Raw genomic sequence first — 27,500 nt, forward strand, 5'->3', positions numbered from 1 at the left:
TTACATTTATATGCACTGTTTCTCCAAAGCTTTTATAACCAGAGTGAGATTGACCTTTTTGCCTGAAGAAAAGTAAACTGGGGTAGTTGAGTTGTATAAACAGATTGTGTGAGTGCATAATTTACTTTAATGTATGTACCAAAGTAGATATTGATAAGTTGAAATCAAGATTGGCCAAAAGACTGCAGTTTCTTTGTAATTTTCTGTTTGAGGCATCTGCAAGACTATATATTGTCCCATCTGTCTCTTTTTCCAGATTCTTGAAAAGGGACTTATCTCGTTCTTTGAAAGCCAACCACAATGGTGTCCAAATGGAGGAATCGTCATCGGAAACCAAGGTTGAAGTTTACGGACTGGGCGCACCATACTCTGTGGTTCTCTTGGTCTTTGTTGGTATACTGATTATGCTCACAGCCATGTTACACACTCCTGGTACCACCCCAGCCTTTCTGCTGCTCTTTGCCAGCATGGCGGCTCTCTTGGAGCTTGTTGCAGCTCTCTCAGCAGCATTACCAGACTCCTCAGGTCAGAACCTTTGCCCGGTCACTAATTATTGTCCCGATCCACAATCCCCACCTTCCTGAATTCCCCCCATTTATATAGAACAAAGTACTTGGTCTTGCTGTTCTTTAAAGGACTTTTGAAGGTAATAGAGTGCTTCAAATTTGATCTGGACGTTTCATGTATAAAAGAAAGAATTGATGTATGTCGATTTACAATTTTTGTGGGTAATTGCTTTGTAACATTGTAACCAAGAGTCGTCATCGCACATTTCCTGTTTTAATGGTTTTAACAGCTGGGTAAAGGGCACAGCACTGCACAAGTGTCGATCACAATTTCATTTTGAAGCTTTTTGCATGTTTGATGCCTCTACATTGGAAATTTGAAAACAGAGTTTTCTTCGGTAGCCAGCTTAGGATAAAATGACCCTGTAAGCCTCGACCTGCCTGGATGTGTTGGATCTCAGCTGTGGTTGCCAACACTTCCTTCTTCATGTTTGTGTTATTTCTTACCCAAGAGTTTACTTGCTTAAGCTTAAACATAGCATATTTAACCAAGTATGCATCGATTCCATTGGTTCATCTTTCGAACATTTTTACACAACCTGTCAGTTCACCTCCAGTACCTTCAGAAAGTATTCACACCCCTCAACTTGTCACATTTTGTTGTGTTACAGCCTGAATTTAAAATGGATTAAATCGAGATTTTTGTCACTGATCTACACAAAATACCTCAAAATGACAAAGTGAAAACATGTTTTTAGAATTTTTTTTACAAATTAATGAAAAATGAAAAGCTGAAATGTCTTGTGTCAAGAAACAAACCAGTGACCAGATTTTATACACGTATATTACTACAACTACTTCACATGCATACAAATCAGCTGAGTAAGTTTCAATATGATAGCTTTAAACATTCGTGAGGTTTGACAATAATAAAATCACAAAAATATCCTATTTGATGATAATGGGGGAGAAATTGTGGTTATGGATACCATTTTCTCTTTGCCATGTGGGACTTTCCCCTATGCCACTAACCAAGATGAGCAGAACCTGAAAAAAAAAGAAGAGACATTTCATGAATTAATTCTATTTTGCACCCTCTTAGTTTTGTACTGAGGTGGTTTACCAATGGGGGCCTTTTGATTATGACTGATGATCCTCAGGTGTTATTGCAGAAGGCTCTCAGACAGAAGGTTTAACAGAGTCTTTAGGGTCTTCCAGGACTAAGGGTTCTTATAGGGTGCTCGGGGCCTTAAGGGTCTTTGGGTTATAAATTGTTTAAAAGGGGAAGGAATCTAAGCAGTCTTAAGGATCTAAGGGGGTCTATAAGGTCCAAAGGGTCTAAAACAGTCTCAAGGTTAAGTCCCAATGGTAGTTACAGGGTTAAAAGGTCGAACGTGGTCAAAAGGTTTCAGCGATCTAAATGGTCTAATGGGGCTTTATATGATTGAAGGATTCTTATGGGGTCTTAGGGTTCAAAAGGGTCTTTAGGATATAACGGTCCTAACAGGGCCTATAAGCATATTGTGAGTCTAAACGGTGTAACGGGGCCGACAGGTCCTTCTTGGTCGAAGGCTTCTAAAAGGGTCTTGGTGGTCGAAGGCGTCTTAAAGGTTTAAGGGCTCCAAAGGTCTAAAGGTATGTTCCAGTCTGCAATTAAGACATAATTAATAGACGTAGTCAAGGTCCAATAATACATCAATACTAATAAAAGTGTGTGTGTGTGTGTGTGTGTGTGTGTGTGTGTGTGTGTGTGTGTGTGTGTGTGTGTGTGTGTGTGTGTGTGTGTGTGTGTGTGTCTCCTCCATAACTCCACAACTATAAAACCTAGCAGCCAGAAACTTCGCATGCATACCAAGATAACTCCAAGGAAGTGCAAGAGTGAAAATTGGGTGTTTGGGTTAATTAAAACACCCCTTTTGAAGATGATTAACGACCTTATTTAATTATATCCTTCATCAGGCAATGTCACTTTTGGGTCTTGAGGCATTTCCTGGGTAACCTAGCTGGGGTCTGAAGACGCCATGTTTTTTGGCCTACTCAACCATGCCTTGACTTGGAACAGGCCACAACGATTTCTTAACGATAAAGTTATTTTTTTCACTTTCCTCACTCGTATTGAATGTCTGTTCATCAAAGCTATGAATCACTGTATACATCGCTTTTGTAAGTACTATACTTTTCAAATTAGGAGCTTGGAGCGATTTCATGCATTAGATGATACGATTTTCCACGATCTACTCTCACGGACTAATTAAAGTCTATCATCGGAATATTATTTCGGTTTTGAGGGTCGTATATTGTCCGGACTAAATAAGTGTTGAAATCTGTTGTGAAATCTGATCAATTTAAGAATAATGAGTCTTATAACTAAGCCGATATACCTATTTACTTTCAGCAAGCAAGGCTATGTTCCTTCCTTCTCCTTCCATACGCAAGAAAATGTGAAATTTCCAAAGCATTAAACTTATCTTTTTTTACTGTTTGGAGAATTATATTGAGTGAACAAAATATTTAGGAACATCACAAATTAACCAGCTTCATTGAGCTATATGATTTAATGCATTGACTGCTAGACCTCGCACCCTGTTCCCCAGAGGGACTGCCTATCCATATCGTCTGCCAGATCTGTGTCTACATTTTTGGAGGTTTCATGAAGCGCTCTCCAAGGAATCAAAGCAAATCTAGTAAAAACTGGACGTTTTAAAAAAAAAGTTATAATGTTTGCACGGACCCTGAACTGAAGTACCACGTGACACGTGCACAGATGAGCAGGCAAATGGTTTATTTCACGGGCGATTTAACTTTGTGATGTCTCCAGGGTTGTTCTGCATTGCACAGCAACTCATTTGTGGATAAAGTCATTTTATTTCATTAATTGCTGTGTGCGCAACGACTGCTTTAAATTTAAAGGGATCCTATATGATATGCAGCGACAGATTGTCCAACCGTTCCTTCTCAACCATTGAATTGGAGTGCTTGCATGAATGCTTAAGCCACTTACCGAGTGCCCATTGTCGATAGTGGTACCGCGCCGTTCTGATTCTGAGCAAATCGTTCACTCACTGGTTCGTGCTCCGTCACCCCGGGCGAGTGGTTCGTGCTCCGTCACCCCGGGCGAGTGGTTCGTGCTCCGTCACCCCGGGCGAGTGGTTCGTGCTCCGTCACCCCGGGCGAGTGGTTCGTGCTCCGTCACCCCGGGCGAGTGGTTCGTGCTCCGTCACCCCGGGCGAGTGGTTCGTGCTCCGTCACCCCGGGCGAGTGGTTCGTGCTCCGTCACCCCGGGCGAGTGGTTCGTGCTCCGTCACGAGGGCCCAAAAGACATAAAAAGTTCCCAAGGACCCAAAAGACCCCTAAGACTCTAGAACCTGTAGACCCTTTAAGTTTAAGACATGATTATACAACAAAAACCCAGTAGAATTGCCATGTTTTAATCACACGCCATGTTAAGGTATATAAAGCAGCTTAATACGTCCTTCTACCACGGTATGGCATTTTAACAACAAAATATATTACAAAAACAATGACAACATTGCAATAAAGGGTATATTAATTAACACATAATATTTACAAGAATAATAAGAATAGTAGTATCATGTGGCAGTAATAATAATGAACATATAATCCCCACACTGGCCCCCCAAGCACATCTGAGCTTCATGAAAGGCAAGCTAATACTTAAGCAGTACAACAGGCAGGGTATTGTGTCGTTCCTGCTCATCGTTCCTTTCTTCATTCTTGTCGGCTCGTTCTGTCTGGCTTGGGATCGACAACCTACCCATTCACCTGCTGGCTCCGTGCTTCTTTACCAATCCGCCTGCTGATTCTGCATTCTTCACCACTTCTCCGCCTTCTTTACTAATTCGCCTGCTGGTTCCGCCTCTCTCTCCACCCATTGGCTTTTGGCTCCACCCAAGTCCCTCCTTTCACGCCCAACGGTCGCATCTCATTCTTTGGACCGATGCTAGCTGTATGAAGTGCCACGGAGCAGGAGACTATGTGCCAGCTGTCAGGGAGGTATCGCTTAGCGGAGCATCCCCCAAAAACGTTTTGGTGGCGCGATCGGGCAATCGTGCAAGGTATTGAGAGACCGTTAGCCTCATCTCCTCTCCTTTTTTTCTTCATCAACTCCTCTTCATTGGTGTGTGTGTGTGTGTGTGTGTGTGTGTGTGTGTGTGTGTGTGTGTGTGTTTTGTTTGTCCTGGCGCCTGTCCTCGTTTAAGTTAAGATTGTACAATAATTATATCAGGATAACTCTGCTCTGTGTCTGCTTTTGTAAGTTGCTTGTATATTGCCATACCTTTCACTTTTCTTGATATTCCTGCTACAGCCAACAATAAACAACATTAACTGTGCCACATACCTTTCCTCGCCTGCCTGTAATAAATCTTTGTGGAAATGTTCCCAGCTCGTTTTTGTCTGTACTTTCATTGATCCAGCATGGTCCTTATCTTAACTTAGCCGGGACTTTATTCCAAACGATCCGTTCCTTTTAGCTGGTACGTCCTTGGCAGTGTCGCTCGGCTGCATCTGATCCAGTAAAGTGATCTGGTTTGGACAAGGCATAACGAGGGCGTGTCCCCTGGTAATTATATCACATGGTAATTTTTAGATACCCACATTAAAGGCCCAGTCACACCTTGATGTTTTAGCCAGCTTATGCCGATTTTTGGAAAATTTGTCTAAAACGCTGGTACACGTCGAATACGTTATGGGTAAGTTTTGATAACATTGAGAGCACGCTGAAAAACACTGTCATACGTCGTAGTACGCTGGCTTTAAACGTTGTACTTTTCGGTTGTCCTCAAATTTTCCATGCTTGAAATTTTAAGACTTATGCCAGTGTATGACTCACACGTTCCGCATAACGCTGGCCATAAGTTGTAGCCATGTTATGCGATCGTTGACACACGTCGACACATGTTACTTGTAAGTAACTCATAAGTCGAAACGCGTAGAGGTAATGTTTAGCGTACCCGAAACTTATTTCTAACCTATGAGTAACGTGTTGTAGGCATGTTACGCGATTGTTGACACACATCGACACACGTTACTTGTAAGGTACTCATAAGTCGAAACACGTCAAGGTAATGGTTAGCGTCAGTGTTCCAGACTCCCTGTTTTTTTTTGTCTTCCTCCTTCCTTCCTTCGGTATGATGGTGATGTTGACACTTCGATTTCTAGTGCGGTTATAGTATAATATAATTAATAGACTGCCGCTCAACAATTTAAATCATAACCGCACTATACACTGAACACCGTCATACCGAAGAAAAAAGAAATAAAAAACGGGAGTCTGGAACACTGACGCTAACCATTACCTCGACGTGTTTCGACTTATGAGTACCTTACAAGTAACGTGTGTCGACGTGTGTCAACGATCGCATATCGTGCGTACAACTTATTCCCATCGCATGCGGAACGTGTGTCATACGGCAAGTACGTCGTAAAATGTTTAACACGTTTATAATTATAAGACGTACTCCACTTAATACGATGTATGATAGCGTACTTTAGCGTTCTATTCACGCATACCAAACTTACCCATACCGTATTCGACGTGCGCCAGCGTTTTAGACGCATTTTTCAGAGGTCAGCATACGCTGGCAAGATCGCCAAGGTGTGACTGCGATGTTGACACTTCCATTTCTCCGGCGGTTATGATTTAAATCGTTGAGCGGCAGGTTTTTAATAGGCTACGCCACAAGTTCGTCGGCGATACGTGCAGCACGCTATGCATAAGTTAGACTATCGTTGGGCATAGTTTGTGAACCCTGACAACAGGCTAAGCATTCGTTGGTATAAGTTATCTATAAGACAACGAAACGTTCTGTGTCCATTACTAATATGTTATGCATATGACCAACTCGTTATGAATACGTCCGAATCTTAAAAAAACATCAAAAGTTCAACGTAAGCCAGTGTTTTACATACATTTTGATACGTTGCCATTGCTGGCGAAAACGTCAAGGTGTGACTGGGCTTTAACCTGACGGAGGACCTAATGGAATTATCCGTACGAGTACGTGCCCGTAAAAAAAAAAAAAAATTCAAACCGCGAGCAACAAACAACAACCACGCAGCCCTTTCTTCGCTCTCGAGTGCCCGTACGTGGTTTGAATATTATTCGCAGTTACGATTATTCGCAATTTAGTTTTAATACCCAATTATTCAATTAGCGCCAACGTATTTTACCTTTTCGCAATGTCATGGCAAGGACAAACGAAAAGAGAAGAGAGAGAAAAAAAATTTACTTCCTGGTTCGGAGCATACCAGCACTCTGATGTTACCGAAATTTATACACCGTCTAATATGAAAACGATCATAACTTGGGGCATTGTGTTTATCTATAAATGCGCATAAGAAATCGAGAAATTATTAGAATACACGAAGTCATCATTATCCGGAAGTCTGTACGTTGTAACCTGTAAAGGATCCGGAAGTCCGTACGTTGTAATCCGTAATGGCGAACGCGGCTGAGCTTCCCTTCCCCATCGGCCACGCCCACGCAACAACCTGTCTTCTCATTGGTTTGGTAAATAAATGGCCATAACTTGGGAAGCACTTGTCCGATTAATATCAAACCTTGAAAAGGCACATCCTCAGGTCCCAGCAATATACCTGGCAAGTTTCAATTAGACCGGACCAGCGGTTGTCGAGAAACACCAGTCACACACACACACACACACACACACACACACACACACACACACACACACACACACACACACACACACACACACACACACACACACACACACACACACACACACACACACACACACACACACACACACACACACACACACACACACACACACACACACACTGCTGGAATTATAGATAGATGCGATGGCCTGCAATTCCGGGGAGTCTGGCGGGAACCCGAGATAGCTCCCCCCCCCAACCCGGTGGTCGTCTTACCTGACCCCCGGCCCGCAAAAATACATATATTGCATACATATATTACATACATACATATTACATACTGTATATATATATAGTGAATAGAATGAAAATTGCTAATGTATGTGACCTTGACCTGTGACCTAAGTTGTTTTGGCTTAAAGCTTGTTATGACCTCAACCATGTGGTTAAGTGTGGTAAAGATCGGAATAAAAATGTGACCTGCAGGCGACAGACAGACAGACAAAGAAATAGGCAATAATAGACCAGACCAACCAATATACTTGCAATTCTTCGATTTTTTTTTTCTGCTCTACAGTACTTGCACCAGCATTCTCTTTGAAAACGCTTCCAATCTGGTTTCACATTGTTACGGAACATAGAGACTGCCCTCCTGGTCACAAATGATATCTTGCATAAAGTGGACCAAGGATCAACTACAATTCCAATACTTACAAGACCTATCAACTGTGTGTGAGCAGTCGACCATAATCTATTACTTGATCCTTCAGTCCTGTTTAGATATCTGTGGTTCTTCTCTTGAATTGTTTAAATCTTATCTTACAGATTGTGCATTCATTATAAACATTGTTGGTTATTCATCAAACCCACTTCATCTGTCTGGTGTTCCTCAGGGATCTGTTATTGTAACACTTTTTATCGTTTTCTCTTTCTATAAATACTCCTGGTACAATTTTGCTGAATTCTAATGTCGGTGTTGTCTGTTGTGGTGATGATGCCTGGATCTACCAGTTAATCGAACCTCATGGCTATTTATAACTCAGTTCCTGTCTCTCTCAAATTCAAAACCATAACCATAACCCTTGGCCCCTTTTAGTCATCTTTCAACAAAAGGAAAAAAAATTCAATCCCAACAAGTGGAACTTGGGGATCACCACCTGATCTCTGCTTTGATGTTTTTAATTCTCTGTATCACTAGATGGACCCAACTCTGAACAGGATTGAAAATATTAAATTATGGGTAATCAGCCAAAAACCAGCATGTCATTCGAGCTATGATGAAGACCGAAATGGCAAACATTTTTCAGTTATGATCCTGAACTGTGAAACTGATTATATTTTAAAATCAGCACAGCCTCAACCATTGCTGTTCATAAACCTCTCTTAAAATCCCATCTTTTCACAGTTGTTTTTATTAATGTTTAATCTTCCCTTTTCTGTCTTTGTGAAGTGCTTTGAGATTTTGATCTTGCTATTTCAAGTCAGAAAAACAGGGTGGAACTCTGACTCATGAGGAAACTCTTGGTTAACGAGATCATCAAGCCTGTTTAAATTCGTAGAATATTGATTCCACAGCATATTGACGATTGCCTAACCTGAATATTTATGAAAGAGCACCTTGGAGGAAATATGGTTTTTGACGAACAAGGTTCTCAACAATGAAATGCAACAATGCACGAGCGATTTTCAGGTCCTAAAAAATTACACACCAAAGGTACCACTCTGATGAGATGTGTTTGTCAAAAGTTGGACAACACCTTGAAATGGAATGCAGGTATCACACAAAAGTTTAGTTGTGGATATAAATGAAAATTCACATCAAATTTGAAGCACATTCATTGCAATCGGAATTTAAAAAACACGTTTCAAGGCAGAGAGTTTGAGGCCCTCGCCTCAGGCAAGCACAACACTCGTTCCATTTTACTCCCATCTTGTCCAACTTTTCCTTCAGTTTTTCTCTTTCAACACTCTTTCTTCTACAATCCTTCACACTCTTTCAACAACTCTCCTTACTCATCATCCCCCCTCCCCTCCACTGAACCCAAAACCTCCTCTCCTCTTTCTTCCTTAACAGTGTTGACCTCAAAAATTGGGGGCCTCCATTCAAACTTGACAGATCTTTCCATACAGTTTGCCACCGACAAACCAGACATAATCTGCTTTCCAGAAACTTCCTCCTTCAAGATGTCTCTGACTCCAGAGTATTTCTCCCTGGTTCCTCAGAGTAGTAGATTAATGGGGTTTCTGAGGCACCCATGCAAATGAATGGGGAAAACTATGAATTGATCCCCGAAAACCCCTAAACAGGAGGCTAATTCCTCCCATACAAATGTATAGGGAGAACTCTCTGACTCAAGACTCATCAGGACAAAAAGAGAAGTATGATTTTCTGCCATACAAGCTCATTTTAAATTGAGACTGTCTCAGGGCCCAAAAAACCTCATACAAATTAATAGGGGAAGTTTTCTTGATCAAGGCTTATTTGGTCAAAAGAGGAGAATGATTTCTTACTCCACTTAAAGAGTGAGCCAACGAATATTTGATCATGTTCTATTTGAGGTAATAAATTAATTTTCCTATTACATTCATCACCATCGAGTATGTTCACAAATATTATTTTAGAACTTAGTTCTTGGTCTAAATATCTTTGTTGAGCAGAGATAAAATGATAAACTTCTCTTAATGCTCTTGTTTGACCACCTCCTGAGCCACATATCATTTTGAGATAATAGTCAATTGTTTTTTCATTGTTTAATTGATAACCATCAAAGTTTTCAGTCCATTCAAGGATATTAATTTTTTTCTTTACATCCTCTAACTTATTTGTAATTAAATTTCTCCGCTTATTTGTTTTATCTACTTTTACCCCGGTTATTTCTTCAATAAGACTTATTTGATATTTCTCACATTCTTTATGTTTTCCATTTAAGTACCAAGGTTGATTGCATCTCCACTCTTTGGTTTGGTTATTGCTTGGTTCTATCATTTATAAATCAGTAAAAGACGGTAGTAGTTCCTCAGCACTTATACTTATAACCATAAGGGAGACCATTAATTCCATTCTCTAAAATTTATCTTTTATCATCAAAAGCTCCTGATGCTTTCTTATTCACCTCCGCCATCGAAGATCGGAGGTTACTGTTTTCACCCCTTTCTGTTTGTGACTTACGAAATCTAAAGATTTCCTTCCTTCACACTCTTTCTGCAGTACTTGCACCAGCATTCTCTTTGAAAACGCTTCCAATCTGGTTTCACATTGTTACGGAACATAGAGACTGCCCTTCCTGGTCACAAATGATATCTTGCTTACTTTTGTTTGTTACTTACGTTTGTTACTTTGTTTGTTTGTTACGTTTGTTACGATGTTTGTTACTTCCGAAATCTAAAGATTTCGTAAGTATATTGATGACTTCCGTTTCTGTTTGTTTGTTTGTTTGTGTGTTTGTTTGTGTGTTTGTTACTTACGAAATCTAAAGATTTTGTAAGTATATTGATGACTTCTGTTTCTGTTAGTTTGTTTGTTTGTAGGCACGATAACTCGAGAACGGATGAAGCTACCAATGTCAAATTACACCACGTGATTCAGGAGGGTGATGGCTAGCGCTGATTAGATTTTGGTCAAAATCGGTCAAAGGTCAAGGTCACAGTGAGGTCAAACATAATTCCGTAAATTCATGTGGAGAAATGGAGTATTTTTGCTTCGCTCGACGTTACGAGTTCGTTTTAACTTCGATTTTAATTTTGTCTTTGGTTTTTGCGATGGCTTAGGACGCTTAAAACTCGGTTGTCGAAATTCTGGTAAAAATCGGATGTTTTGGAGACGTTTTAAGACTGTATAAAAAATATTTCACTCAACGCGTCACGGGTCATCCCATGATGCAGTGCGCTCGAGCAGACGCGTCGTTGAGTTGCGTTAAGGTATAATTGTGTGGAGAAATGGAGATTTTTGCTTCGGTCGACGTTACGATTTTTGATGGTTTGATACAGAATCATCGTAGAAACTTCTGGTTTGCGTCGCTACCTTCTCTCGAGAAAGCTTTTATTAGACAAGGTCAGAGGTCAAGTTGACGATTTCGTAAGTACCAGTCTATGACTGCTTGTTTGTTACTTACGAAATCTAAAGATTTCGTAAGTATATTGATGACTTCCGTTTCTGTTTGTTTGTTTGTTTGTTTGTGTGTTTGTTTGTGTGTTTGTTACTTACGAAATCTAAAGATTTCGTAAGTATATTGATGACTTCCGTTTCTGTTTGCTTGTTTGTTTGTAGGCACGATAACTAGAGAACGGAAGAAGCTACCAATGTCAAATTACACCACGTGATTCAGGAGGGTGATGGCTAGTGCTGATTAGATTTTGGTCAAAATCGGTCAAAGGTCAAGGTCACAGTGAGGTCAAATATACGATTTTTGATGGTTTGGGACAGATAACTCGAGAACGGAAGAAGCTACCAATGTCAAATTACACCACGTGATTCAGGAGTGTGATGGCTAGTGCTGATTAGATTTTGGTCAAATCGGTCAAAGGTCAAGGTCACGGTGAGGTCAAACATCCAAAAAATGATAACTCGAGAACGGAAGAAGCTACCAATGTCAAATTACACCACGTGATTCAGGATGGTGGTGGCTAGCGCTGATTAGATTTTGGTCAAAATCGGTCAAAGGTCAAGGTCACGGTGAGGTCAAACATCCAAAACATTCAATTTTTGATGGTTTGGTACAGAATCATCGTAGAAACTTCTGGTTTGCGTCGCTACCTTCTTGGGAGACAGCTTTTATTAGACAAGGTCAGAGGTAAAGTTGATGATTTCGTAAGTACCAGTCTATGACTGCTTGTTACTTATGAAATCTAAAGATTTCGTTAGTATATTGATGACTTCCGTCCTCTGTTTGTGTGTTTGTTTGTTTTTGTGTGTGTTTGTTTGTAGGCATGATAACTCAAGAACGGAAGAAGCTACCAATGTCAAATTACACCACGTGATTCAGGAGGGTGATGGCTAGCGCTGATTAGATTTTGGTCAAAATCGGTCAAAGGTCAAGGTCACAATGACGTCAAACATTCGATTTTTGATGGTTTGGTACAGAATCATCGAAGAAACTTCTGGTTTGCGTCGCTACCTTCTCTAGAGACAGCTTTTATTAGACAAGGTCAGACATCAAGTTGATGATTTTGTAAGTACCAGTCTATGACTGCTTGTTTGTTTGTTTGTGTGTTTGTTTGTAGGCACGATAACTCGAGAACGGAAGAAGCTCCCAATGTCAAATTTACACCAAGTGATTCAAGAGGGTGATGGCTAGTGCTGATTAGATTTTGGTCAAATCGGTCAAAGGTCAAGGTCACGGTGAGGTCAAACATCCAAAAAATGATAACTCGAGAACGGAAGAAGCTACCAATGTCAAATTACACCACGTGATTCAGGATGGTGGTGGCTAGCGCTGATTAGATTTTGGTCAAAATCGGTCAAAGGTCAAGGTCACGGTGAGGTCAAACATCCAAAACATTCAATTTTTGATGGTTTGGTACAGAATCATCGTAGAAACTTCTGGTTTGCGTCGCTACCTTCTTGGGAGACAGCTTTTATTAGACAAGGTCAGAGGTCAAGTTGACGATTTCGTAAGTACCAGTCTCTGATTGCTTGTTTGTGTGTTTGTTTGTGTGTTTGTTACTTAAGAAATCTAAAGATTTCGTAAGTATATTCATCACTTCCATTTCTGTTTGTTTGTTTGTGTGTTTGTTTGTGTTTGTTTGTTTGTTTGTTTGTAGGCACGATAACTCGAGAACGGAAGAAGCTGCCAATGTCAAATTACACCACGTGATTCAGGAGGGTGATGGCTCGCGCTGATTAGATTTTGGTCAAAATCGGTCAAAGGTCAAGGTCACAGTGAGGTCAAACATAATTCCGTAAATTAATGTGGAGAAATGGAGTATTTTTGCTTCGCTCGACGTTACGAGTTCGTTTTAACTTCGATTTTAATTTTGTCTTCGGTTTTTGCGATCGCTTAGGACGCTTAAAACTCGGTTGTCGAAATTCTGGTAAAAATCCGATGTTTGGAGACGTTTTAAGATTGTATAAAAAATATTTCGCTCGACGCGTCACGGGTCGTCCCATGATGCAGTGCGCTCGAGCAGACGCGTCGTTGAGTCACGTATGGTTTTGCGTGTGCGCGCTGACGGTGTTTTCGATAAAGATGGTGTTTAAAAGTCATTTTTTTTATCCCAATAAAGGTTATCGTCGCATGCCTGACTCGCTGAGCCGTCGGATTATGTAAATATTGTTGGTGGATGGCCGAATATTATGGTTTTGTGACTTTGATAAAATAATATTGAATAATTGCGTGGAGAAATGGAGATTTTTGCTTCGCTCGGCGTTACGAGTTCGTTTTAACTTCGATTTTAATTTTGTCTTCGGTTTTTGCGATCGCTTAGGACGCTTAAAACTCAGTTGTCGAAATTCTGGTAAAATCGGATGTTTTGGAGACGTTTTAAGATTGTATAAAAAATATTTCACTCGCGCGTCACGGGTCGTCACGTGGTGCAGTGCACTTGAGCAGAGGCGGCGTTGATCAGGTAAAGGTTTTGCGTGTGCGTGCTGACAGTGTTTTCGATAAAGATGGTGTTTAAAAGTCATTTTTTATCGGAATAAAGGTTATCGTCCCATGCCTGACTCGCTAAGCCGTCGGATTATGTAAAGATTGTTGGTGGATGGCTGAATATTACGGTTTTGTGACTTGGATAAAATAATTGCGTGGAGAAATGGAGATTTTTGCTTCGGTCGACGTTACAAATTTTTGATGGTTTGGCACAGAATCATCGTAGAAACATTGGTTTGCGTCGCCACCTTCTCTGGAGACAGCTTTTATTAGACAAGGTCAGAGGTCAAGTTGACGATTTCGTAAGTACCAGTCTATGACTGCTTGGTATCTTGCCAAAACGAAGTTTTTGCAAGATATGAGTCAGCTTGTATGTTTTTTTTTATTTTTTATTTTTTTATTTTTTGTCTGTAATCACGAATAAAAAATTCTGCAGAGCACAGTTGGCATTGGAAATTTTTGTAACTTTGCATATCAGAGGCCTATAGAGGTCCCTTTCAGCGCACAAAATTTTGAAGGTCAAGGTCACTTTGTCGCAAATCAGGAGAGTCGACGAAACCCTTATTTTTTGAGTAATTTTGATCGGATCGTCTTCAAACTTCATGGGAATATAGTTCATGATCTGGCGCTCAGCTGATTAATTTTTGGTGGCGATTGGCCTTGACCTTCATGGTTAGGGCCAAAGGTCAAACATATTTGACAGGTCAGGTCAGGTATGGGAGCATGTGCGAGAACAGCGCGTCGCTTCGTCCACTTTCCGCCGGTACTCCAGGGGCCTCCATCTGGCCATCCCCCAGGCAGATGCCAGGCCCATCCCCATCTCCTTGAGATGATGGTCAACCTGCTGCAAACACGAGGCACGTGGTCGGCCCACTGGCCTCCTCCACTCATGAGACTCCCTCGCTGAGAGAATCTGGTGAGCAGAATCAGCGTCAGGAAAACGAGCTACATGTCCATACAGCCGCAACTGACGCTCACGGACTATGCAGGTAACAAATCTCATCCGAGTCTCTCTCAGCAACCGCTCGTTGGACACAAAATCCGACCAGCGATAGCCAAGGATTCTCCGAAGAGACCTGGTACCGCGAAGGAATTAAGTCTCCGTCTCAGATCCTTGGTCAGAGTCGAAGTCTCGCATCCATAGAGCAAGACTGGAAGTACCAAGGACCTGAAGACTCGGACTTTCGTCCTCCCGCACAGGTACCGGCAGCGCCACACCCCATGATCCAGTGAATCCATGACTCCCCAGGCCCGACTCAGACGTCTATTGACCTCTGACACACAGCCAGCAGAGACATGAATATCACTGCCAAGGTAAGTGAATCTCTCCACAACCTCAACATCCTCACCACAAACAGACACAGACATGATAGCAGCATCCAAGATGTCACCGAAAGCCTGGATCTTAGTTTTGACCCAAGAAACCCATAATCCCAGCAGCTCCGACTCCTCATTCAGCACCTCAAGGGCCCCCAAAAGGATATCTCAAGTCTCCGCAAAGATGACTGCATCGTCTGCAAAATCAAGGTCCGAGATCTTGACATTCCCAAACGATGCACCGCTGCTTGATCTCTCCGACATCCTCACTAAAATCCAGTCCATACAAGTGCTGAAAAGTGTGGGGGCCAGTACACACCCCTGATGAACTCCAGTAACAACTGGAAATAAGTCAGAGATGATACGACCACACTTCACAGCACTCTCCGTACCAGAGTAGAGTTCAGACATCAGATCGATCAGTTTTGGTGGCACCCCACGAAGACCAAGAATCCTCCAGAGGACATCCCAATTCACTGAATCGAACGCTTTACAGAGATCAACATAGGCTGCAAGCAGCCCCTGCCGAAACTCTCGTCTGCGTTCGGTGAGGACATGAAGAGCAAGGATACGGTCAATCGTTGACCTCTTTGGTGTAAAGCTTGACTGCTCTGGACGCTGGTGCTCAAGCAGATGGTGGTGAACCCTATCAAGAATTATCCGAGCAAAGACCTTGCCTGGCACTGAGAGCAGCGTCACCCCTCTGTTGTTGTTGCAGTCTTGGCGATCACCCTTCCCTTTCCAGAGAGGAACAACAAGGCCCCTCTTCCAATCAGTCGGGATGATGCCTGTGTTCCAGGCAGAGCACAAAACTGCATGCAACGACACGAGTGCAGCATTTCCACCAGCCTTGACAAGTTCAGCATGGATGCCACAGATCCCTGGAGCTTTGCCCCGTTTCAACTGGTTCACCGCAGCCCATGTTTCTGCAAGCGAAGGTGGACCACAGTTGATTCGAGGGTCAGTAACAGGGATTGTAACATCCTTGACGTCCAACTCGACAGCTGGGGGATCAGCCTGGTACAACCGCTCAAAGTAACCGGCTCAGCGGGCCTTCACTTCAGACTCCTCTATCAAAAGCCTACCACTCTCTGCTCTAACTGCAGTGCTCCGAGGGATGGGCTTGGTTGAACGCAATGCGTGAATTCCCCTGTAAGCGGGACGAGAATTACCTGTCCACAGGTGATGCTCTACCCCCTCACAGATTCCTCGTACATAGGCCTCCTTGTCCACCCTCTGTGCACGTACAGTTTTACACCTCAGCTCCCTGAACAGCTCAGCTCTGCCATTCAGCCTTGCCCTGCGACTCGAGTCAATGGTATCCAGTGTTTCTTGAGAGACAAAATTCTTCTTTGCCCTGCGGTGAGTTCCAAGACATCCACCGGCAACATCAAGGACGGTGGTCTTGAAGGCACTCCACAACTCTTCAGGACCCCCCAAAGCACCCAGACCCCCCAAGTGTCCACTCAGCCTGTTTGCAAACTCCTCAGCTACTCTCTCATCCTTGAGCTTGCCAACATCCAGCCGAGGCTGGGATGGTACCATTCTCCAGGATTTAAGGTGCAGCTTTAGAGTTGCTACAACAAGCCTGTGGTCAGTATTGAGGAACTGAGCACTCCGGTCGACCCTACAGTTCTGGATCATCCTCCAGCGACCGTCAATGAGGACATGGTCAATCTCCTTTGCCGCACCGCCAGCGTTGGAATACCAAGTCCAGCGATGAGCTTGTGGGCGCTGAAACCATGAACCAGCCACCCTGAGTCCATGACTTCTTGCAAAATCAAGGAACTTAGTGCTATTCTAGTTCATAGTTCCTGACCCAGAGGGACCAACAGACACCTCATAACCATCCCTATCAGTTCCAGTCGATACATTGAAATCCCCCAAGACTAGAAGTGTATCTCGTCTGGGGCATTGATCAACCACAGACTCGAGCGTGGCGTAGACTGCATCCTTCACGGTGAGATCACTCGCCTCAGTCGGAGCATAAACAGACTTCAGGGAAATGACACCTAAGGAGTGACGAATCCTTAATCTCATAATACGCTCGTTGACCGGTGTTACCTCAATTATCATTGGGGTCACCTTATTGGACACAGGAACAACAACTCCTTGAGTATGGTAACCATCAGAGCGACTAGACCAATAGTAGGTATAACCACCCACCATTATTTCGCCGCAATCCGGTCTCCGAACCTCAGAGAGAGCTGCAATCCCGATGTCCAAACGCTTGAGCTCAGATGATAACAGAGACAGGTGATCATCCTCTCTTAGGGATAGGACATTCCAGGCACCCACCCGAAGGGACCGCCTCAGGTTAACCCAAGGAGACCGCCGTCTGGTGGACGACACCTCAGCACCACTCCGACACACTCTCCCGCAATCTGACCCAGGGATGTTACCCCGTGGTTTCCCTCGTATCATCAAAGATTGGGGGTCCCGAAGGCTTTGCCCCAATCCCATCATCCGGTGCACTGCCCTGCGAAGGGAAGCTGCACAAGAGCAGAGATGCCAACTTTTGGAAATCAGAATTAGGGAGGATTTTCAACCGACACCAAATTATGTGCGCCAAGCGCACATCTCGAGCGCGGAGCGCTCGACCCTTGCGCCGGGGTCCATGGCCCGCCTTAGGGCCCTGGAAGCTCTGGGGTTCTAGACGCTCTCTAGTGCCCTCTGAGCCCTATTTTGGAGCATTTAACATGTTAAGAATTCCCACTTTTTGAACAAAAAAAGGGGAAAATTGTGCACTTTTTAATGTTACATGTATGTTAATATTAGTAAGTTAGGGGACAATCAAAGATTAACAAAAAGCACAAAAGAAGCAATATTTTTCTTACCTTACTGGCTGGTACTACTGCTGCTTGCTTTTTCCATGGCAGCTTTGCTGAGTGACAGCTGTGTGGCTCTTTTAGCCCTTCTGATTATGTCTTTGCTGTATTCTCTCTGGTAGCAAGGGGTGCTATGAGCTAGTTTTTCAATTAAGAGAGCTTCCAGGGTTTTGACACTCAAATTGGGACGAAATTCAGTATGATTCTTCCGTACAAGACTGAGTGCCCGCTCACATGATGCGTTCGAATGAGGAATGACCAAGATTCCCTTCATCACTTTGCTCAAATTAGGATACTTCTTGGCACCAGTGCAGGGATCTGTGAGCTGTGAAATCCGATGCCACTGCTCATCCACTCTCACTGTCTCAGTAGCAATTGTAGCTATGGAGGCGTCTGCCTGGTAGTGAGCGAATTCACTCTCAAGACTGTCTATGTCACTATCACCGCCACTGAACAGACAGGGGAATTTCTTGATGAAAAACTCCACACAGTCAAACCCCACTTCTTGGTGTAGCTTAACATCCAGCACCTGAGCATGCTTGGCTAATTCATCACCTAGCGGCCAGGTTTTGAAGATGTAATTGCAGGCTTTCACATAATATGAGCGAACTGCACTGAAGAAACCTTGGATGTCTGACTCACTCAGAGTGAAGGTGGATTTCTTGAGACTCCTTTGTTCCCTTATATACAGTTTGGCATCGTTCCCAATCATGAGGTCCTCATCATTCTTCTGATGATTTCTGTCAGAGAAGGGTACATTTACCAGAGCAACCGATGACACCGATGGTTTCAAAAACCGTACGAAGATATCTTTCAGAAGACCATTCAATTCAGAAGACCAGAAGACCAAGATCAGGAGATGAATACAGGGTTCGTCTCTTTGGAGCAGAAGATTCCCCTTCTCAAAAAGCTTGTTAGCATATCGAAGGAAGAAACAATAGAGTTTTGTTTGTGGAGACAAGAACATCCTGTTGACACGTTTTTCTCTAGATTCCTGCACAGTGTTTGAGGAAGATGCGCTTTTAGTTGTAGAACTCGTAGTACACTTAGCCGCAGGGAGATCACACTTGCGTTTACTGCCAGCAGAAGAGGTCAGACTCGTAGTACCAGATCCAATTTTACGTTTGAGGAGAGAGCTTGAGGTAGGTGCAGCCAAGGAAGAAGACCTCTGATTCGAAGGTTTTGCTGAGCTTCTGTCAAGTGATTTGGCAAAAGCAGAACTTAACTTGGGTCCTTCTTTGCCTGTAGATGGGACTATCACAGTCTTTCTCGACTCTGAAGGGATCTGCTTTGTAGATGAACGTGATGAAGGGCCGGTGATGCTACCTGCTCTCAGCATTGGTTTTGGTGCTGTCCCTGCTGTCTTCTTCGCAGCAGATACTGCAGTGGTAGTGGTGAATGCTGCTCCACTAGTGCTTGATCCTGCAGTGCCAGTACTGGCAGTAGATACAGTGCCGTCCTTCTTGCTCGTTGTTAGAGTCTTGGCTACAGTTGGTTGCATTTTTCTTCGGACTTCTTCTTTGAAGAAGAGGCGAAGTGGCTCCCACTGTTCAATCAGCCTGTCTAGGCACTGACCAAGGGACAGCCACCTTGTTGCTACATGCTTCAGAATCTTGTGTGTCGGGGCATCACAGAGTTCTTGCAGTGCTTTCACTCCTTTGACGCGTTTACTACTTTTGTCCAAGTAGTAGTAAATATCGATGAGAAAGTCATCTAATTCAATGGGGAAGGCCTGAGCCGCCTTCTTGGCCGTATTGTGCATCATATGGCAAGGGCATCCCATGATGTAGCACTCTGGATTTTGTTTGTGGATATAAGCAGCGACTCCTTTGTGCTTGCCCACCATGACAGAGGCATTATCAGCACAAAAGGAAACACAATTTCCCCACGGAATTTTCCTGTCACTGAACTCATGATCAAGCAGTTTGAAAATGTTTTCTCCAGTGGAATCTTGTTTGCACACAGGCAAACTTAGCAAACCTTGCTTCACAATCCCAGCACTGTTGTCATAGTACGAAATCAGGACAGGATATAGCTGGGCCTCACCACTGTCATTGCTACCGTCTGTAGCTAGGCTAAATGGAGCTAGTCTAGCAATATCGGCAATAGATGAAGCAGTAACATTTGACAACTCACCAATTACACTGGTCAACAACAAATTTGTTGTCTGCATTTTTTAAGCTGATTTAGGACGAATCTGATGCGCTGAATCCAAAACTCACATTAGTTTTGTTCAATCAGGTCAAGTTTTTGAGATATGGCCACATGTCGTTTTTTACATATTTGTTCACATGTACGCATGTGTGGAGCATTTTAGAAGAAGTTGGTGGGGTAAAATGTCATGTCAAATAATTGTTTTGATTGGAAATAATTATTTTAATGACAAGAAGTATTCAGGTACGATAGTTCTAGGTGATTATGTCGAAAAGGGATCAGTTTGAAGTCATAAAACCTCAAAATCTTCCAAAAATTGGTGAGGCAAAGCATAAAGTTCGTGGATCAAAACTAAAGTTAATGGGGCAGATTTTGTAATAATGTGATACAAAAAAGTTGTATTTCTTGAAATAACGAACTCTGAAGAATGTACAATACCTACATGCGCCAATTTATGACATGCGCTTCTGCTCAAGCTTGGAGTGCCACAGTACGAACCCAAAGATTGGAGACTGTTCATTGACAGCAGCAAGCGATCACTGAAATGTGTTCTGCTACACAACGGCAACCAGTTTGCCTCTGTACCCATCGCTCACTCGACTACACTGAAGGAGAAGTATGAAGCGGTGAAGTACGTGCTGGAGAAAATTGGTTATGATCAGCATAAGTGGTTTATTTGTGTTGACCTGAAGATGGTGAACTTTTTGTTGGGACAACAGTCTGGCTTCACCAAGTACCCATGTTTTCTGTGCATGTGGGATAGTAGGGACCGTGCTCAGCATTACACGAAGAAGGACTGGCCTGTGCGGGAGGAATTGGTGCCATGCAAAGAAAGAAACGTCATCAACGACCCTCTGGTGGACAGAGACAGAATACTCTTCCCACCGCTGCACATCAAGCTCGGCTTAATCAAGCAGTTCACCAAGGCTCTGGACAAAGATGGTGACTGCTTCACTTACTTGTGCCAGGCTTTTCCAGGATTGACCATGGAGAAGTTGAAAGCTGGCATCTTTGATGGTTCTCAGATCCGTCAGCTCATCAGAGATCCAGAGTTCAAAAACTCAATGAACGAAGTGGAACTGGAAGCGTGGAATACATTTGTTTTGGTAGTGAAGAACTTTCTTGGCAACAATAAGGCCAGAAACTACGCAGAACTTGTCAACAACATGCTGACTGCTTTCAGAAACCTGGACTGCAACATGAGCATCAAGATGCACTACCTATTTTCACATATGAACCGGTTTCCTGAGAACCTGGGTTCAATGAGTGACGAGCAGGGGGAGAGATTCCATCAGGACATGAAGGAGATGGAGACCAGGTATCAGGGTCGCTGGGACGCAGTCATGATGGCTGACTACTGTTGGAATCTGAAGAGAGACCTCCCTGCCGCTGAACATTCCAGGAGTTCGAAGAAACGGAAGTTCAAGCCCTGAAGTTTGAACAGTGGTGACGCAACATGCAATTTACTTGTACTTACCTTTATCAATGCCCACCATTCAGATGACAGTAATCGATGTTTCTATCATGTAATCAATAAATGTTGTTGGCAAAACATTTTTTTTTCTTAAAAACATGTTTAGGATGATATGTGTTGACAAAAATCAGCTGATAATGCCACAAAAATGTAATTGATTTTGTCACAAGATCTGATTTTTTCAAATCAACTTAGCACAAAAACCTGACCTGATGGAGAGAAACGGATGCCATTTCCTGATTCAGCAGTGCCAGAATACCCTAATTCACTTGTAGAAATCTAGACAACATTCAGAAAGTAAAAAATTGTTGACCAGTGTTCTTTTTTTCTTCTTTGTTCTTGTTCTTTTTTTTTTTGTTCTTTTTTTTTTTTTTTTTTCTTGCTTTTTGTTCTTTTTTTTTTTTTTTTTTTTTTTGTTCTTGCACATCTTGCACATCTTGCAAGTTTTTGTTCTTGCACATCCATACTTTGAAGCAACTTTTGAATCTGGAAACATCTTTTGAAATAGAGGTCCAGCATGATCTGAGACTGATATGGGCAAGTTATGTTCCACAATAAATCCACTAAAGAGAAGTTCCGCTCGGGTAACATCCTCTTCCTCGCTTGTCCCTTGTTTGGTGAAATAATTCAGAAGTGTACCGGTACTCGTGCTCGAAGATCTCTCCTTTGCAATGTCTGTGTGCCGTTTGCTTCCAACGTGCTTCCGAATATCATCGCGACCTCCGTGCTCAACTGAAATATCAACGCTGCATACTGTACAATACGCATGATGAATTCCTCTTTCAGACTTTCGAATACACGGGTATTGGAGACTGTATTCGGTCTTGTACTTCTGAGACCATTTCTTGGTCTTCGTAAGCTTCTTTTCTGCCATTTCGTAATCAACATCGAGGGCTTGAAGCATCGGTAACTTCGAAGTCGATGTTCCACAGCTGCAGCGCGACTCGTAGAACTCTAGCGGCTGTTAAACACCGCACGGTGGTCGCGACCGCCGGGCTGGTACGGGGCCCAGCTGCATGCAGTGAGCGTATCGCATGCATATACACTGTGCATACATACCGCATGCACTGTATTGCACACATACCGCATGCACTAAATCTCAGTGCATGATCGCCTAAGCGAGATCCAGACCCAATGTTTCGCTGCTCCTCATTTGAATTTGCATTTTTTTACGTACAATTTGGTAGCAGCGAACGTTATGGAGTTACCACATGCTATACGTAGCAGACGATGCTTTTCATTCAATTCTCATACTAGTACATTCTGATTAGTGAACAGTGCAAAAATATCAAAATTTCGGGAGGATAAGGATAGTGATCGTAAGGGCGGGAGTTTGGGTGAATTTTCGGAAGCCTCCCGATGAAATCGGGAGGGTTGGCATTGCTGCAAGAGGTACTCCCACGGAGTGGGTTTTCAGATTTTTTTGCGTTTTTAGTGTTTTGCGGAATGAAGGGTTTTACGGTGGCCGGAGTGCAAATCCTGCCACCAACCTCCTAATAAAAAAGTAACCCAACTGCAGGAGGACGTCTGTAGACACAGTTGGGCACTAGATATGGATGGCCGTTGGCTTACAAGGAGCTCCTCCGCCCTTTGACCCCAAGGTCAAATTTTCAAAGTTTTAGGAACCATATCGTGTCGTACCTCAAATTGAACACCTCAATGAGTGCTTTCGAGATATGTCAAGCTTGAGACATTATGACGTCATTTGGTGACGTTATGAGGCAAACGCATATTTTTCATGGTTACTCTAGAACGATTCTCATCGGAATCTCTCGTAGGCAGATATTCCTCAAGGAGTCGCTCCTGGTGGATAGCAGCTCTGTTCACCTCAGTGTGACCTTAAAGAAGTCACACGTGGTCACCTTTTGGCAAGATACGGGTTACCCTGCGGGTGACATTGGTTTATTAGTTTGTTTGTTTGTGAACAGAATTACGGAAAAACTCCTCGACGGATTTCGACGAAACTTGGTGGGGGGGGGGGGGTTAGGTATGGTCCAAGAATCATGCCATTAAATTTTGGACTTGGTCCCCCCTCCCAAAAAAAATTGTTGGAGAATTTTTTTTTGCATTTCTACATGTTTCAAGTGATTTCCAACACCCCTCCCCCAAAAAAAGAGAATTTTTTTTTTTTTGCATTTCTACATGTTTTAAGTGATTTCCAACCCCCCCCCCCCAAAAGATTTTTTTTTGCATTTCGACGTTTTAAGTGATTTCCAACCCCCCCCCTGTGAGAATTTTTTTTTATTTTTTTGCATTTCTACATGTTTTAATTGATTTCCAACCCCGCCCCCAAAAAAATTGTTACCCCCTCCCCAAAAAGAATTTTTTTGCATTTCTATTTGCTTTAAGTGATTTCCAACCACCCCCAAAAAGAATTTTTTTGCATTTCTACATGTTTTAAGTGATTTCCAACCCTCCCCCCCCCCAAAAAAATTTTTGCAACTTTTTTTTCAACAAAATTTCGATTTCTTTTTTTTACCTTTCTGCATATTTTAAGTGATTCCCCCCCCCCAAAAAAAAATGTTGGAGAAAAGAACTATAACTGTCAGCACTATTGACATCATATTTAATGAATAAGATATAAGGTTCACTTGAGTGACCCCGCAGTAATGGCGGCAGACGTTTTGCACTCTCCCGAGTGCTCCCCCTCTAGTTTTTTTGCATTTCTACATGTTTTTAGTGATTTCCAACCCCCCCCCCCCAAAAATTGTTTTTTTTTTTGCAAATTTTTGCAAAAAAAAAAAAAAATTTTTGCAACTTTTTTTTCAACAAAATTTTGATTTCTTTTTTTCGCATTTCTACATGTTATAAGTGATTTCCAACAAAAAAAAAACATGCCAAAATTATAATTGCGGCTGATTTTGGAACTTCAGCTGGATATACCCACATAATATCAATTTCTGTCTCAAGGAATCTTGTTATGACGAATGAATTGAGTCTGTAAAAGATAAAAGTAAAAGGGAAAGTTGTAAACTATAACTCTGTGAGCACTGTTGACGTCAAATTGAATGAATAGGATATCAGGTTCACTTGAGTGACCTAGCAGTATTGGCGGCGGAGGTTTTGCACTCTACCGAGTGCTCCCCCTCTAGTTTCTTCTGTATCTATCTATAATTCCAGCTGTATGTGTGTGTGTGTGTGTGTGTGTGTGTGTGTGTGTGTGTGTGTGTGTGTGTGTGTGTGTGTGTGTGTGTGTGTGTGTGTGTGTGTGTGTGTGTGTGTGTGTCTGTGACCGTTGTTTCTCGACAACCACTGGTCCGATCTAATTGAAACTTGCCAGGTATATTGCTGGGGACCTGAGGATGTGCCTTTTCAAGGTTTGATATTAATTGGACAAGTGCCTCCCAAGTTATGGCCATTTATTTACCAAACCAATGACAAGACACGTTGTTGCGTGGGCGTGGCCGATGGGGAAGGGAAGCTCAGTCGCGGTCCCCATTACAGGTTACAACGTACGGGATTCAGGAGAGTGATGACTTCGTGTATTCTAATAATTTCTCGATTTCTTATGCGCATTTATAGATAAACACAATGCCCCAAATTATGATTGTTTTCATTTTAGACGGTGCATAAATTTCAGTAACATCAGAGTGCTGGTATGCTCCGAACCAGGAAGTAAAAATTTTTTTTCTCTCTCTTCTCTTCTCTTTTTGTTTTTCCTTGCGACGACATTGCGAAAAGGTAAAATACGTTGGCGCCAATTGAATAATTGGCCATTAAAACCTAAATTGCGAATAATCGTGACTGTGAAAGGCGAACTTCCGGGCCACGCACGTACAGGCGTGGAGGACGCACGAGAGCGAAGAAACGGCCTGTGTGGTTGTTGTTTCTTGCTCGCGGTTGGAATATTTCTTTATTCTCTTTTTTTATTTTTTATTTTTTTACGGCCACGTACTAGTATAATTGATGTTAAGAACTTCTTATTTTATTCATTTTTCTATACTCTTCCTTCTTTAAGATTAAACAGTTGTAATAATGTTTAAAGTTTATCGTTTCATTTCTTATTTTTTTTCCTTATTCCCTTTAACTTCTTTTTACACCTTTCAATATTATTTTCAATATATGTAAAAGCATAAGCCTTTGATCTCAATCCTATAAATTCACTCATAACCTTCCCACCCAATTCATCTTTAAACTTACCAATAACCTTTTCGTTATTTGATGAAAACAACACCACCAGATTTATGATTACTTGTATCACATATATCAATATTATCAATCATATCCTCATATACATCTCCAGTCTTTATTTCTCATATAAAACTATCTGTATCCATATATAACAATGACACATTATCCTTATACTTTAATTTTAAATTATTATAGTAATAGTCATACATAAACAACTTTGACAAATCAAGAATTGATGTTCCTATATAAATGGGTTTATCCATTTCAATACTCTCTTTTTTCAAATGAATAGCACAAAAGTTTTCTGAAAATACCTCCACCCGTTCAAAACTTGGTTTGTTAATTTACTTTGAGGCCCGTTTCCAAGATGTAGCAAGTCTTTTGTTTTCTCGATTCCTAACATTTTCCATATTTTTTCCAAATACAGCATTATTCATTAATTTATGAAAGTCCTTCTCAAAATCTGTTTCTGCATTTTTTCTACTTTTTGTATTAAAATCAATATATTACTTTAACCATGGACTTTGTTTAAATTTCAAAATCCTATGAATTTTCCTCACTCTCAACCCAGCAGATAAATATTGTCTCAAGTTCCTTTGATGTAAAACATAATTTTCTTTATCATTTAATGTAGTAAGTAGTTTTTCTGAAGACTTACCCTTTATATTAAATGACTGTTGGTAATCACTTAACCATTCTTTTCTTGTACTTTCTTTATCGGAGGCATAGGGTAGGTCTTTATGTTTATTATGAAGTTCTTCAGGGTATTTTAAATCAACCTCAAAATAATATCCAACTTCAGCCTCATCCAATTCTTTTTGAGAGAAGATAACAATATCAAGTAAAACTTTTTCATAATGTTTTTCTTTAACCCATTTACGTTTCCCATTAGGTAAAGATTGAGACATGGCCCACCCATACAAATTGTTAGCATCATAATACATCAGGTAAGAGCTGTCCTCATTCTTATTATAATCAGGAAGATATTTGTTATTTGCTTTGGCATATCTCTTGGAACATACTTGAGATATTCCTCCTCTTTTAGCATTCTCCATCATTAAAAGCATATCTATATCACTGATTAATTCCAAATTTTGTTTTTTCATTTTTAGCATAGCACTCCAAGCCAAACCCAGAGCTGTGTAATAGTGAGCGGGGTCTAATCCATAAGAATTTTTATTACGACAGACTGTTCTAAAAGTTTCAAACACATCACTTGATAACAGTACATCAGTTTTAAGATATAAATCATGATATTTCCCAAGATTCTTTATATTAAACTTCTCCCAAACCTTTTTCGCTTGTGTATAATCTTCATCAGAAATATGAGTATTATTCAACTTACCATAGAAACTCTCCCTTGAAGGAAGTTGCGTTTCTTTAAACCTTTCAAATGAATCCATATAGTCATACGGATATATTCCCTTTTGTGATAGGAGATCAACCTCTTCTTGATTTGAGAAATATGATTTAAGACTCGGGAAGTTTTTAATATTTGATGCTAACTCAGATAATGAATCTCCCATAAACTTGTATGTGTCAAGAAATCTGATATGGGTTATGGGGGATGTATAAATTGTTTTTGTGAATGAGATGTATTTTTGATCTGTGTTTGGAATGGCGAAAATATTTCCGAATGTCTTTGAAAGTTCATGTATAAATAGATGTGTCATAGTGAGCGTTGTTGTGAAGAAAGGCAGGAATAAAATTTGGAGGCTTGTCATTAAGATTACAATGGGAATGAGCTGGACCTCTATATTTACCAGTAAGATGACAGTGATCCCTAACCTTCACCCCTCCCTCAATTTCCTCATCACAAATATGACAGGTACTGTTCTCTCTAAATTCCTTTTTCTCT

The 27,500-nt window shown here is 41.8% G+C and overlaps 1 protein-coding gene across 8 annotated transcripts in view; it reads left to right on the forward strand.

Moving 5' to 3' along the window:
• The window catches only part of PIGO (phosphatidylinositol glycan anchor biosynthesis class O), an 87,054-nt gene that overhangs the window by 45,745 nt on the left and 13,809 nt on the right, over positions 1–27,500 (forward strand). For all 8 annotated transcript variants that reach the window (XM_085846237.1, XM_085846238.1, XM_085846239.1 and 5 more), the window contains one exon: positions 257–525. In XM_085846237.1, the coding sequence (XP_085702363.1) occupies positions 257–525 (269 nt within the window). The remainder of the gene's footprint in view (positions 1–256; positions 526–27,500) is intronic.

The sequence above is a fragment of the Eptatretus burgeri genome, chromosome 11, assembly GCF_056783735.1.
Source record: "Eptatretus burgeri isolate ZD-2024b chromosome 11, Ebu_testis_v1, whole genome shotgun sequence".
Lineage (NCBI taxonomy): Eukaryota > Metazoa > Chordata > Myxini > Myxiniformes > Myxinidae > Eptatretus > Eptatretus burgeri.